The sequence below is a fragment of the Bemisia tabaci genome, chromosome 8 (genome assembly GCF_918797505.1).
Source record: "Bemisia tabaci chromosome 8, PGI_BMITA_v3".
In the NCBI taxonomy this organism is placed as follows: Eukaryota; Metazoa; Arthropoda; class Insecta; order Hemiptera; family Aleyrodidae; genus Bemisia; species Bemisia tabaci.
In genome coordinates this window covers 11,140,769-11,156,458 of record NC_092800.1, presented here as the reverse complement: position 1 = coordinate 11,156,458, position 15,690 = coordinate 11,140,769, and the positions used below count along the sequence as shown (strand labels likewise).

Here is a 15,690-nt window from a genome sequence, read left to right as displayed (position 1 = left end):
AAGGCGGGCCTTTCTGGAAACTTTTCTCAATTTCCCCGCGGTTATGCAACAACATCACATGCTACACCGGTTCCGGTCACTGTGATGACAAAAGAGCGTAACTCTCTTAAGACATGAACCGTGCGAAGCACGGTTTTATAGGGATACCAAGGCTCATGTTAGAACGGAGTTACGCCCTTTTTCGGGAGTTTTTTCGCGCGTCGTCTTGGGGCGGGGGAGAAAAAAGCCTCGCGGCGAGTGGCGAGTGGCGAGCGGTTCGCGCGAGTCGGTGAAATAGGGCAGACGAAAATCGCCGAGCGCTTGTTTCGGATTGGTCGCGACGGCATCAAGGTCTGCTTGGCGAACTAGACCTAGTTCCACGCTCGACGAGTAGTGACAACCCCTCCCTCCCCCGGGAAAGGAAAACCCTGACACTGACCAGTGACTGCCGAGCCGTTTTCCGCGCCGCGTAGTGTCGCGTTCCCGCGAGTTGCGAGTGCGCCCGCCATTTTCGAAAAAGTCGAAAAAGATTTCGAAAAAGTCGTCGGGGTTTCGATCCGGAGTGTGGTGCCGTTGTGATTTCGGTGGCGAGCGATGATTCATGGATTTATGTCTCCCAGTAAGTTCATCCATTTTGAAAACTTTTCTTACTGTATTAAAAAAATATGAGCCGTTTTTTGCGTGTACTAGGGTGGCAAAATTTCATGAAAAATAAAATTTTGTAATTTCACGCGAAATATTCCATGAAATTTCGGAAGTGTATGAGCGATATTGGAAAATACCGGTTCCTTCTCATGTTTTGCTAAATGTAAAAATTGTGACTTTCTTCTATTTTTGTGTTTGTGTGCGGGTTGCATACTCTAGCCGCTGAAAAATGTGAAATGTTTCACAGACTCATGAAAAATCATGAAACATTTCACTGAAATTTCCAATCTTTCGACTTTCTCTTACGTTTCATGCCACTCTGGCGTGTACGTCTGTGTCGAGTTGCTTTCTCATGGATTATACTTTTTTAAATAGCAGCCCGCGATAGTGGTGATATCAAAAATATAGGAGAAAAAACGGGAAACATGGCTAAAAATTACACATCCAAAACGTTTCGGCCCAAAACTGAGTCATTTTCAGTCGGAAGAATACAATTAAAATATAAAAATTCCAAATAGAAATCTGTAGACTACATGATGGCCGAGAAAATCAAAACCAAATTTTCTTCGGTCCAAGCTTTCTTATTGATCGTTTGATTAACCGATCAGAAAACGTTATCGAAAATGAAAATCCCCGGGAAATTTAAATTTCAAGAAATTGGGATAAAAGTACAAAAATTAGCATAAGTCTTTATAAAACGGGATGATTTGGGGGAAAAGGAAAAGATTACAAAGAATATCACAGTATTAGACATTTTCAGCGAATGTGTTGGTCCGTGTTAAAACAAACGCATTATTGGACCGCGTTCAGCAGAAAGGAGCCAAGTCACATCAGGTATTGCCAAATTTATTTCGGGAGGTTTAATTTTTTACATGAAAAGGGTTGTGCAGATATTTGTGCAAATTTCAGTGAGTTTTTTGCTGGTACGAAGCAAAATTAAAATTTTCAAATGAATCTGCAAAAACATTCTCGTACAAAAAATTCAATTGCCAGTTTAATTTGGTAAAAGCTGATGTGACTTGGTTCCTTTTCGCGAAACGCGGTCCAATTGAGGGACTTGTGAGGACAAGGCGCATAAGTGCAGTTTTTGCTAATTCGAGATATACGTGTTTGAAGTTTCGAAATTACACGGATCCTTATGGCGGAGAGAAAGTTCGAACTGACTTTTGATGCTTAAAAATTGGATTTTGGGAGCGAATTTTTCACAGGTTGCGCATTAAAACTAGAAATACTTGAAATCGTTAAAACCTCAATAGTTCCAGAAACTGCACTTATGCGCCTTTTCTCTAAGCCCCTTAGTAGTAGTGGATCGTGTCACTCTGATACACAGCGAGTAAACCCATGTGTTTTTTACGGTATTACTCCCATTCTGTGAGTAAACGCAACTATGTCAGAACCTGTCACTTCAATTTTGCGAATTAACGCGTTTATATTCGTGAATGTGACTCCAATTTTTCGCGTAAACGCACTAAAGCTGGTCCATGTAACTTCAGTTTTGCGCGCAAAACTGAAAGTAAACACGTATTGGATTGGGTTGCGTTTCTCCGATAAAACTAGCCAACGTATTAGCGGCTCTGGTGCTTGCACTAGAGCTGCTATTCCGGACGGTCCCAGCTGGGGAGTATCATTGGACCATGTTACATTGGAGAGACCGCGCGTTGGTAGATGGGAATCGGCGCCATTTTCTGCTGTTTAGGGGGGACTGATTTTATTTTAATTGATATCTTTTTCCTGTGAGCGAATGCTATGTTGTGTAGTGTATTTTTGGAATCATGGTGATACTGTCAATAATTCAAACCGGGTCTGTGCTTTAATCTCGCACTGGAAAAAATGTACTTTACGTTTAAAATTTGAAAATTCAAATCTATAAGTTTTCGCGCTTTTTTCGAAGAATGCCGTGGTTGGAGCTTCCTAGTCATACTACTCGACATCAGCTGATAGCAAACAAAGGTTACCAAGGAAACCGTAAACGCGTAACAACTACTACCGTCGCCAGAGCCGCTTTCCGACGCGAATGCGTTGGAGCTTCCTGCTTGTTTTTTTGGTCCATACGACTGCCATTTTGCGAGTGAACAAGTGAACATAGCTCTGTTCGTCCCTGTTGCTCCAATTTTTCGCACTTGAGATGATCCAAGTCACTTCAATTTGGCGAGGAAGGCCACCACTTACGTCGGTGTGTACTTCTCCAATTATGCCGGTAAATGCTCTTGTAATGATTGGTAGAACTCTGTTTCTGCACGTTGACGCAGCTTTTCGACACAAAGTCGTTGTTGACATCGACAGTCGTCATTGTAAACAAAAACGTCGCAGGAGATTCTAGTTGTGCCGCGAGCCTACACGAAGAGGCGCTTCGTGCCTTGAGAGGTTGGGCTTCTCAGAGGGCAGAGGGTCCATCTCCAGTTTCATAAATGCGCATGATGGTCAGCAAATTCTGAGAGTCTATGGATGGAATAGTTGGAAGTGACATTCAATGAGTCAAGTATAATATGGTCGTCATGTTAAAGTCTACGGTAGAGAGGTTCTCAAAGGCGAAAACTTCGCGAAATTGGAATAACTTTTGCGACTTTGGGGTAACTTTTGCGTAACTTTCATGTAAATGATCCTGAATTTGAGACCAAGCACATGTTTTCCTAATCATTTAATTTGGATTTTTTACGTCATGAAAGAGGATACATTTTTTTAAAACCATTCTTCAATTCTTATAAAATAGTCAATTGTTTTAAGAAGACTGGAGAATCCACTGAGGTCATATTTTGTTGGACGCAGATCAGTTGTAGGGAATTTCATTTCCTTCTTAATTTCTCAAACAAGGTGACAGAGTTAACAAGTAATCATCATTGAGCTGGTTCAATTACTTTAAAATAAATTTGAATGCGTTTAAAAAAGTACACTCTGTCGAAAGCTTAGAGCAACTGTTAATGGAATCACTTTTTGACGTAATAATTTATGTCAAACGCCCATAAACGCTGACTGCAGAGCTTCACTTTTTTTGCGATTCAAAACTTAACAGAAGGGGACGCGACGCCCTGTGAAGGGATGGCGCCAGGATGACAAAGAGATGTTGCAATTTCAGTTGCCCGATAACCTCTGAGAAGATGAACCTGTGACATGTGGCGTTTGGGTGTCGCAGAACCTCCAGAGTACGTTATAGGAGCGACTTTTATGTATGTAAAACTTAAAAAAATGGATTTAGAAGATACTAATTGCTCGTTTAAAACAGTGCTCAGCGTGTATTGACACAGCGATCAAGCACGTCATTAAAAACGAAAAAAATCAATAAAACGTATTTTTTTCTTCTTTTTTTTCAAATGCGTTTTTTGTGACCAGAAGGAATTTTCCCTGCGTAAATACTAAAATCTTGGATATGATTAGCATCAATAAATAATGATGCGATCTCAATAATGGGTCCTCCTTCATGGAATCACTGAAATTACAGCAATGAATTTTAGGCAGGTGATTATATCAAAATTTTATGTTGATCTATTAATAATACATGTTGAAAGAATCTAAAAAACCTCCCAGCTAAGAACATCGGCTTAAATTAAGTTCACGCAACGAAATACAAATGAGAGCTTGGAACCATTAAGTCAAAATAAAAAGAAATAAAACGAGCTCAATAAGTTTTTTCCAACACTAGTAAAAAAATTCCGCGTGAAAAAGAGTATAAGACTTAAAAAGTATTTTAAAGAGACGTTAATATTCCGATTATCATTATTATTTCAAAAATACACAAACGACACTTCTGTACTGTTTATATGAGTTAACAATAATTGGGAAAAAAGAGACAGCCAGTGTCGCAGATTCCAGTGTCCAAGGTCAGAAAGGAGCTGCTGTAAGTTTTTTGATCAAAGGATGCAGATTTTAAATTACCTACAGTTTAATTTAAATAGGTGGAGCGATTCGTGTGGCATGCTGTTCTTAAAAAATAAATGAAAAAAAATAAGGGTAAAAAGGGCAACTGTTTGACGCGATGAATGAATTCCTTCGATCCTTGGGATATTTAAAATAATCTCAAGTTAAGCAGATATGAACCAAGGCACAATATGCAGGAACGGAAAACAGAGATTTGAGACTATATATCTATACATAAGACTCTATGGTGAAGATGAAGTTTAACGTATTTTTCAGATTAATGTTTTTTTCTTTATTCGTCATTGGATTTGTGAAGAAGGAAAAATGTACAAAAAGTTGACTTTGGAACTATTACCCACTCGTCTTTTGCCAAAATTTAGCTTGATTACTTTCTGTTTATTCAATCCACTAAAGGGTGAAGATGAAGTTTAACGTATTTTTCAGATTAATGTTTTTTTCTTTATTCGTCATTGGATTTGTGAAGAAGGAAAAATGTACAAAAAGTTGACTTTGGAACTATTACCCACTCGTCTTTTGCCAAAATTTAGCTTGATTACTTTCTGTTTATTCAATCCACTAAAGGGTCCAAACATCAGGAGTGCCCTTTTCAATGCATTGTTCTAACCCGATACTGCTTTGAAATAAACTACACAGTAATGAAACTGTGACAGCACCTATAATGTAGAATAGCCCGGACTAACGCACATTATTCACAATTAGTGGCATGGCCTGAACTTTTTCGTGTAAGCTTGTCCATGGTTAAAAACTTTTCAAAAAGAGAGACAACCTTTCAAGTGGGCCTGGATTGAAGCAAAGTTGTTAGTTCAAAGTTTATGGAATAGTTGCTCCAAATAAAACTTTTGATGTTCCTTCAGTCTAACGGTGCTACCTTCCCAGACGTGTTTCCATAGTCAAAGCCAATACTTCAAAACTTCAACAACTTCAACACTGAGTTTCAATATTAAGTGCATCAACACTCATTTGTTTATGGAGAAAATTCACGGATCAATTTTGATAAAAACTTTCAGAGATCGGGACTTCTAGAAATTTTGATGGGTCGAACATAGAGTCGTTTTAAACAGAAAAAAATCTTGCTAGAAAAAATTGTCTAGCGACATCAACAAGAAATTAAGGTCAAAAGCCAAGCGGGGAGGGGAAGTACGTACGAATAAGTTGCTGATTATGATATTTTTTTCGTTTTGTTGTTCGGTTCCCGCAATTGAAAACTACTTTTTTCAAAGCATTCTAGGTGATTCTTATCTGAACATGTCCCTCATCTATATCATCCTGCTTTTTAGAGTTTCGTGGAACATTAGGTCTGCCGTGCTAAGGAAAAACGCCAGATGTTGCCGAATTCCCTCCAATAAAATATTGATTGTCTGGGAAATTTGTGAATATTTTCCTTCGAGTTTTTTGGGGAATTTTATTTGTACTCAGATCTAAATTACCTAAAAATTTCAAGAAAAAATATTTATAACATTCCTTACAATATAAAATTTTAATGGAGGAATTTTGGCAACTCCCGAATGTTCATACGGCGTTCCTCCTTAGCACGGCAGAATTGTGCCGATCAATTTCAAACCCTGTATTTCTTGAAAATTTCCATTTTCGGTTGCGGTCTTTCACTAACACCCAAATACTGTACAAAATTTTTGTCTATAAGAGCGACTTAATCTTAGATTGGTAGAGGTAAAAAAAACTAATAGCTGGATTGGCGATGATGTAGATACTTCTTGTAATTTTTTTTTTTTTTTTTTTTTTTTTTCATTAAAGAAAACTGGTGATTATTGTATCTCGTGACTCTTTCACCGATTTTTCGGCAACATCGACAGGATATTCTGTAAAAATTAGAAAAGATAACAGTTCTTGGCTTCATAAAAACAAAGCGAAAACAAAAACTTTGAAAAGTGCAATCGCGGCGCATGTTATTCAACTCTAAACATTCTCATTTTATTTTAAGCTGCCTTAACGTGAACCATACCTTCCGCCTCCATTGTTTCCATTCTAAAATTTTAATATTGCCCCATGCAAAGCATATTTGAGCGATAGGGTAATTCCAAATCGATGATTTAGTTTTACTTTCGGAAATTCCCACCTTTAAAATCATCACAATCCAAGAATATTGTCATGATTTAATATATTTACTTGGACCACTGCTCAATTTTTTTTTCTGTCATTTTTTGTCAATCTACAGAATGATGCATCTGGAATTTACGTATTGGAATGAGACAATCCACGATTTTTTTGACTTTGCGCCACCGAACGTCTATTTTGATAGAAAAAGAGAAGCAAACGTATAGGGCGAGCACTAAAAATTGAAGAAGGTGACAAAAATGCTGGCATTTTCGAGGTCTAGGGTTGTGATAGTGTTCGATCTTCACATTTTTATGATGATCTGAATGCTTTTATTCTATAACACGAGGAGTGATAAAACGGAGACTTATTTTTACAGAATCGCGGTTTTAGATCTGAAAACTTGTTTTCACCCCCATCAAAGGTCACTTTATGATTCAAACTAGTGATATTGACTAGACTAATTTGAGATAGATTGGTTCTATGTCTGGGCCGGCTCATTCCTTTGGTTCAGTTTTTCCTGTTCGGACATCTACAGCGAGAAACTCGTTATTCAAGAGGGAGAATTTTTCCTTAAAAATGTGTAAAGAATTCAAGTAAAGTGGCATTTGTATAAAGTGATTGAAACTATCTCGTCTCACGGGATATTGATGATGGGTTAGGATGATAAAAGAAAAAAATTGGCCTCCGGCCAATTTATGCGCGGCGCTTCGCGCCGCGTACCGGCGCTACGCGCCGGCATTTGGGGGGCTTCGCCCCCCCATCCGCTTAGCGGATTGGTGCGGGGACCGCACGGGACTTTCTCGCTCGAGCCGGCGCTTCGCGCCGGCATAGACACTTTTACTGGAATATTTAGAAAAATACTGCCAATTTTACAAAATCATAAAGTTTGATTGGAATTTTGATCACAGGATAATAGTTATGAAATTTTTATTCAAACCATTGAACTTCATTGTAAATGTCTTCGCGATATGTGGTGAATTCATATATTCGGACTCGACTTGTTGATTTTATGAGGCATCTTCAATTAAATATGTAATTGATTAACTAAGTCTCCTGTCAAAGATGGCGATCCGTAAAAATCTTAGCTTTTCTACGATTCATTAGGATCCATTAGATTCATTGACATCATACTTCAGATACGATTTTATATTATAATCTCTCCTTAAGCACGGTCAAAAGCCATCAAATATCTACTTGAATGGGTAGAATGACTATTCGATGTTCAAATAGTCTTAAAACTAAACGGTTTTCGCTTAGCATCTCCCAAATTTTAAATTTGGCGGGCGAATCTACCTGCTGGAAGGTTCACGACACGCCCGCCAGGAGCGCCATCTCCTTACCGCGTATCCCCGTAACTTAAAGCGAAAACAATAGAGAGCGCCATCGACAAACGTCAACCAGAGACAAGTCAACAAACGTCACGTTATAACTATTATAACCTCCTTCATTAACAAGCATTAAATCAGTTATATTTGTGCCGAATTATTACATTATATTTGTGCTTAGTACCTCGTAAAAAGGAACCGCAAAAGATGGAATCTGCCGGGATTCTAAATTCATTAACAACAAACATATTAGTTTTTAATAAAGATCTAAGTGTCAGTTCTTGGCGTTAGCTTGATGATTCATAGTACCTTTGTAATGTGAGTATGTATCTAATTAGTTGTCTAATTTTGCTTTGTGATTACCTACGGAGTAATTTTGGAAATAGTATATGATGCATTATATAATGCATTTGAATTCCTAGGTTTCACCTGACTCAAAGCGTTTGCTGCTATTATCTAGAAGCGCTCCGACTCATTTATCAGAGAATTGAGCGTTTCCTATCGGCCCCTCTGCAATTATGAGATTAGTCCATGAATCCTTTAGGAACTTAAATTAATGACTCAGATGGTGCTTTTGAGCCAACTTTCAAAGAATTAAAGGCATTTTTTCAAAATCTACAGTCCATGAGCTCTCCGTGTGACCGAAGTGCTCTCCTCGCTATATGACGCGTAACCCTTCAATTTTTAGTTTAGTCCAAAGACCTCGTAGGAACTTAAATTAATGAACCAGGTGGTGCTCTTATGCCAACTTTTGAAGAATTGAAGGCATTTTTTTTTATTTTTTTTATTTTTTTAAAATTTACAGTCCTTGAAAATGAGCTGTTTCGCGGAGCAAAGTGCCTACTTTTGGGCCTCGTAATCTCTTGAATTTTGAGTTTAGTCCAAAGATCTTTTTGGAACTTAAATTAATGACCCAGGTGATGTGCTTGATGCCCATTGTTAAAGAATTAAAGACATTTTTCAAAATTTACAGTCTTTCAAAATGAGCTTTCCGTGTGATTTTGCTAAAAATGGACAATTGAGCGTAGCCCCCCCAAATTTTAGCGTACCTCAAAATCGTTGGACGTGCATAAGGAGACCATAGATATGGTGTCCTGTGCCAATTTTGAATGAAATCGAACAGATAGATTCTGAGATATCGCTGTAGACAGATTTGGGGGACGCCACACGGACGGACACACATTTTTTCAAGTATGGTTATTTTTACTCCTGGGACCTTAAAACGTCTAGAAATGATGAAATTTCAACTTTTTTTTTTTTTTTTTTTTTTTGGAGGATGACAATACTTCCTCTCTACCTATGGGAGCGAGAAAGTAAAAAAGTTGAGGAGACACCCTTCTTTTTGATGGGAAAATGTTTTGGGGGTCCAAAAATAGAAGGGAATGAATCAATGAAATATTCTCAGAGAGCAGTGTTGCCGTGCTAAGGAAGAACGCTGTATAAGCCTTCGGAAGTTGCCGAATTTCCTTTGATAAGTCACAGAATTTCTAAGAAACTTATAAATATTTGCCTTTAAATTTTTTACGGACTTTTAGTCGCAGTTCGATCTCAAATATTTGAAAACTCAAAAAAAAAAAATAGTCCAAAAATCTTCTCAATAGTAGCTATTGGACTTGTAATAGTTACGTTATATTAAAATAAAATTCCTTAAAAAAAAGTAACTATTGCATCGGCAGAGATTTGGCACCATTTAAACGTTCATACGACGTTTCTCCTTGCTGTGGCAAAGCCTCTACATATTTTGATAAATATAAATCAAAACAGGATTTAAAAAATCATTTTTATATTGATTTTTAACCCAACCTACCGTTGTTTCAAACGTCGGAAAGTTAAAGTTTTGGAAAGTTTTTAAAGTGGGATCAAAATTCTGCATTGATCATACATGAGAGCTTTAATTTTTTGGTGAAAAGTTTCTTTTGTAGATGTCTTCCTACAAATTAAGAAATCGATGAGACCTTCGAAATAACCACCACCTCATGAATCAAACAAAAAATTGCCCCATTCGAATAAATTTTTCGCAGCCATTATGGAGAGATATCAAATTTTCAACGCTTGAGGGGTAGTTCGATGAAGTACCCTAATCAAGCCTGGCTAGCAGGATGCCTGTTAAGAGAGTTAAATTATTTTTTTTAGTACCCTATTTACAATCATTATTCCTGCTTTTGCAGATATATTCTCACGAATATTTGTGCCAAAAGTATGTTCATTTTCGTGGGGTAATTAAAATAATTTGTTTGCGTCCGCAAGCATGGCAACACGGCACCAAATTCACATTGCTTGGACGAGATTTTGCGGCACGCGTGCTTCCTGAGCAACACAAAAAATTCTCTATAATTGGCAGCGCAGGTCTAACAATTATTCACCATATCCTGAGGAAATGCGCGGACTGGTTTTTTTTACAATCGCACCCTCATTTGGACGTATTTATGCTAAAAGGAACTATGTCGTATAAGAAAAACCTATGTACATACGTCCTTTTAGCATAAATACGTCCATTTCTTGCTAAGTGGGACCCGCAAAATCACATTGAAAGGGGTAAAAGCGATGACCTCTTGGAGACGCTTTTCTGCGAGAAAATGAGTTACTAAAATAGGTCCTATTGACGACCCTCATACCGCCTGAAGCAAGAGCAATGTGACTAACCTCTGAAATTTAAGACTTCTCTCTGACACAAGACGTCTTAAAACAACAAAAAACGGCATATGTGTATACTCCAGAATTTCCGATTATCTGCGCCTATAACCATCGGAAACTTAAACATTTTTTAACAAATAAATCACAAACTACGTGATCAAGCATTCTAACACTGGAAAAAAACACATTGGATCTGGAGTCTAGACTCTTAAAAACATCGACAGGAAAAAGTACTCTTGATTCAATCAGACTCGAGCTTAAATCAAGAGACAAGCCTCTTAATTTGAGCGGATTTCGTTTTGATTCAAGGAAAAATCCGATCGAATCAAGACTATTTTTTCTTGTCAATGTTTTCAAGAGTCTCGACTCTAGATCCAATGTGTTTTTTTTTTTTTTTTTTTTTCAGTGAACCCTGGATCATCGTGATACAGAAAAAAGATTAAGAAAATCATTTTCGGGTCTTTTTTTTAAACTTAGCTCAGAGATCCTCTTGAAAATATGTCAAAAGACTAAATTTTCGAGGTTTTGTCATGCGGTCTCTTTACGCATATAGCGCAACACACAAAAAAAAATACATAGCTACAAAAGATGCGTGGTTTTCTAAAACTTCCTTTGAAAATAGACCCCTCTCGGATTTTTCAAAAACTTTGTAAGGCTCATTGTAATTCTAGGAAATACGAGTATTTTCGGAGAATTGAATTTTAGAAAAACCTTTTTCCCGCCGTAAGAGACGCATATTTTATTCAAATATTCTCGAGTACATGGATCGCTTTTTTTAAACGACGTCCAATTGACACTCGTCAAGGTCTCGGAACTTTGGCCGTCTGTAATACAGATCTTTAGGAGAGGTGTTGCCAGTTTGTGGAGGATCACCTTGGATTTCCGCTCCGAGAGGACAAGAAAACTAATTAGTAGGACATTCGGCAACCGGGGAAAGATTAGAGCTTTTATTTCTCAATTAATTGCAGGCTCGGATTTAAAGCGAAGTCGCATGCTCTGTTTCTGACGTCATTAGACTGCGCCAAGAGCGATTTCCGCGCCACCTCACGATAATAATTGTTACAGTTACGGCTGATCAGACGCTAAATATGGGATGAGCCGATTCTAAAAGGATGCGCATTTCAACTAGTACTATTGATTTGAGATAAATATACTTGTTTATGAATATCCTTGACAAGTTGAAAGCTTTTTCGCATACCAACTCCTTCACCTTCACGTGTGTCTCCTGAAAATTTTCATTTTTCCGAGTTGCCGAGTTTTCAATGGGCCTATTGCAAACTTCAGCAAGAGAAAAAAAAGGTTATTTTTATAGAAAATGGCTTACGGATACGGACGGTTACGGATTTTCCCTTTAAACACAAAATGTATCCTAATGTGCGTATGTATCGTATGTATGTGAAATGTTTTTGTGTTCTAACAAATTCTATCATTTTTTTATATCTCCTCCAATAATTGTTCAATTTATGAACCAAAGGTATCCTCGTGTTTAGTTCTCTCAGTCGCTCTACTCAAACGCGAATCTCATCAAAGCTCAGGCTCCTGCAAATTCTCCATTGGACATCGGCGGATCCAGCAAACTGGCGACACTGTTTTCCTCCATTTAAACCTATGGACATGTATCGATTCTTGGAGGAGCCAGGTGCTCCGACGAGAATCGATTATTTATCATAGGTTTCAATGGAAGGAATCCACCATTGACAATGGAGATGTGTTGCATGTATGAGGAATTTGCGATTTGACTGTTGATTCTTATGTAAAAGTTCGCGACAAACACGATGGTGCCACTGATTTTCTCTGAAATCAACTCTCAAGCTCAATAAAAGCTCTCACATTGAGGCCAAAATGGAGGGGATATCCCACGCTATCCCGAGAGTCCACTTCTACATCAAAACAAACTCTCCATGCAAAGATAGGGAGCAAATACATTAGCAGGGTTGCCGTGTTTTCAGTTTTGGAGTCCCCAAATAAAGTGGCAGCCCTGTCAATGTATTTGCTCCCTATCTTTGCATGGAGAGTTTGTCTTGATGTAGAGGTAGACTCTCAGGATAGCGTGGGATATCCCCTGTATTTTGGCCTTAACTTGAGAGCTTTTTTTGAGCTTGGAAGTTGATTTCAGAGAAAACCGATGGCACCATCGTGTTTCTCGCGAACTTTTACATAAGAATCTATAGTCAAATCGCAAATTCCTCACACATGCAACATCTCCATTGCGGGCAAAATTATCAGAAAAATTTGAGGAAAAATACTTATGTTTACCAGGAAATTCGTATTTTATAGAAGAAAATTTGGCAACGCCTGGAGGCTCATAGGGCGTTCTTCCCTAGCACAGCAGAATGGGTCATCTATAGATTTGTGTTCACCGCGGGCGGCAGGTCTGACATCGAGAAATTACGAACATTGAAGGATTGAAGCGAAGCGCGCACCCCGCACCGCACCGTGGCGTTTGCGCAATGCGTGAAGTATTCATGCCGTCTTGTAGGCGCTTATACGAGATTCATGCTAACCGCACTATTTGGCGCAATGCTCCATCGTGTTTCTCGCGATCTTTCACATAAAAATCAATAGTCAAACTGCAAATTCCTCACACATGCAACATATTCATCTCTGGATCCGCTATATTTGCTGGATACCCTACTTTGAATGAATAATAATAATAATGGTTCCGTTCATCCACAGGCAAACTGTTTCTGGAGGTGGCCCTCGGGATCCTGACACTATGCTCCTTCGAGAATGGGTTCTCGATGGGCCAGTACGGGCCGAACGAGTCGCAAGAACAGCTGCGGCTGTTCGAGGGTCTCGGGGCCGTGTTTTTGGACGGCGAGAGGTTCTACCGCTCCGAGCCCCCCGAGACGAGGAGGATTTTATCCGCCTACGATTTCATCATCATCGGGGCTGGATCCGCGGGCTGCGTCATGGCTAGCCGGCTTTCCGAGATACCCGATTGGAAGGTGCGTACAATTTCATATTCAACATTTTTTTAAATAAAGGTATCGTAAAAATATGCACTGGAAAAACACATTGGATCTAGAGTCCAGACTCTTGAAAACATTGACAAGAAAAAATACTCTTGATTCAATCAGATTTAAGCTTAAATCAAAAGGAAATCCGCCTAAACTAAGAGGCTTGGTTCTTGATTTAAGCTTAAATCTGATTGAATCAAGAGTATTTTTTCTTGTCGATGTTTTTAAGAGTCTGGACTCTAGATCCCATGTGTTTTTTATCCAGTGTTCGAAATTCACAGGCACCAATGCGCCGAATTCGCCTAAAAAATCGGCCATGGCGCCTGAAAAATGAAGGCTCTGCGCCAACGTGGCCCCTAAAAATTGCCCCCTGAAAATCTGGATTTTTATAGGAAGTCTCATAAAGAAAGAAAAACAAATCTATTTGAATTAAAAAAAACTCAGAATTTTCAGCACTACAATTAAGTGAAAGCTTTCTCTATTCTTCACGATTTCACTTTTAGTGCATTTGTCTTCCCAAAGTTACAGCTACTTACTAGTTCTGTTACGAAAACATCTTGCGTCTGACTTATTACTAAATGCGCCGTAATAATATGGGCAAAAAGTCAATTTGGCCCTTAAAAATCTTCAATGGCGCCTAAAAATCGGGCTTGGTGCGGCACATGGCTCCTAATACTCGAAGGTGAGTTTCGAACACTGGTGGCAGCCAATTATTTACATTACGCAATTAATTACATGTCTCAGCAGATAATAAAAGTTCAAAACAAGGGCAGATAATCAAACTTTGAAACAAGGGTAGATAGTCAAACTTTGAAACAAGGGCAGATAGTCAAACTTTGAAACCGGAACAGATAGTCAAGATTTGAACATTACAGCATTCATCCGAAATTATCTTAATTCCGTTGCATGTGCAATTTCATCTCCTGAAATAGTTGCAGGAAAGAGACATTTTTAAGAAAAAAAATTGTTATCATACAAATACATAGCAGCCAATTAGTTGAATTAATCATTTAATCACATGCCTCAGCAGATAGTTAAACTTCGAAACAAAGGCAGATAGTCAAAATTTGAAACCGAAACAGATAATCAAATTTTGAAAATTACAGGATTCTTCCGAAGTTCCTTCAATTCCTTGCATATGTAATTTGATCTCCGGGGAGTTAAAATAGTTGCTCGAAATCGAAACGAACGGCGATCACCGAAAGTCGGCGCGAGTAGATTACTGGGTCATGAATTAGCGTGTTAAGTCATATTTCCTTCGCTTCGGTGGGTATGCAATTTGATCTTCGGGGAGTTAAAATAGTTGCTTGCAGTCGAAACGAACGGCGATCAAAGAAAATCAGCGAGATCAAGTAGACTGGCAGCTAAGCTATGAATTGGTGTAATTTGTCTGAGTTCCTTCGCTTCGGTGGGTATGCAATTTGATCTCCGGGGAGTTAAAATAGTTGCTTGTGGTCAAAACGAACGGCGACCAAAGAAAATCAGCGAGATCAAGTAGACTGGCAGCTAAACTATGAATTGGTGTAGTTTGTCTGAGTTCCTTCGGTTCGGTGGGTATGCAATTTGATCTCCGGGGAGTTAAAATAGTTGCTTGTAGTCAAAACGAACGGCGATCAAGAGAAATCGGCGCGATCAAGTAGACTGCCAGCTAGGCCATGAATTAGTGCAATTTTTTCGAAGTTCTTTTGATTTGGTTGAAATGAGATTTGAACTTCTGGGAGCTAAAATAGTTGCTCTATGTTGAAATAAACTGCGAATTAAAGTGCGTTGTCCTCAATTAAAAATACGGATTTATTTAGAATTAGCTAAACAGCATCAGTAGTTACCTAATTTCCCCCAATTTCTCATCTTTCGATACATCCCCCCCCATTTTCAGAATACCAAGCGTTAATATAATTTGAAATTTCAGAAATATATTCAATTCAAAGACAATTCTATGGCATTATGTTGATCAGTTTTCGTCCAAAAAATAGGGAAGAAAGGAAAAACGCGATTTGAAATGCATCGAGTCTGATTATGGTTGAATCCGTTCAAAAATAATGCATACGGCATCCCTTCTCATTTCGACTGTTAGTTGGCACTTCTGACAAAATTTAAAATGCTTTACGGCGATTTTATGTCCCAAAATACGCTGAGGGGCGCTTTAAGATACCAACACGTACGCATGAAAGATTAGTCTAAAGTTTTCTCGATGTCACCCACGTTACCAACAGAAAGAG

General features: G+C 38.5%; 1 protein-coding gene across 1 annotated transcript in view; it reads left to right on the top strand.

Annotated features, from left to right (window-relative positions):
• The first annotated feature begins 279 nt into the window (after window positions 1-279).
• LOC140225261 (glucose dehydrogenase [FAD, quinone]-like) overlaps window positions 280-15,690 on the top strand; it is a 46,181-nt gene continuing 30,770 nt past the window's right edge. Inside the window, exons 1-2 of the mRNA XM_072303523.1 lie at window positions 280-598; window positions 13,188-13,459. Coding sequence (XP_072159624.1) covers window positions 574-598; window positions 13,188-13,459 — 297 coding nt within the window. The 5' untranslated portion in view covers window positions 280-573. The remainder of the gene's footprint in view (window positions 599-13,187; window positions 13,460-15,690) is intronic.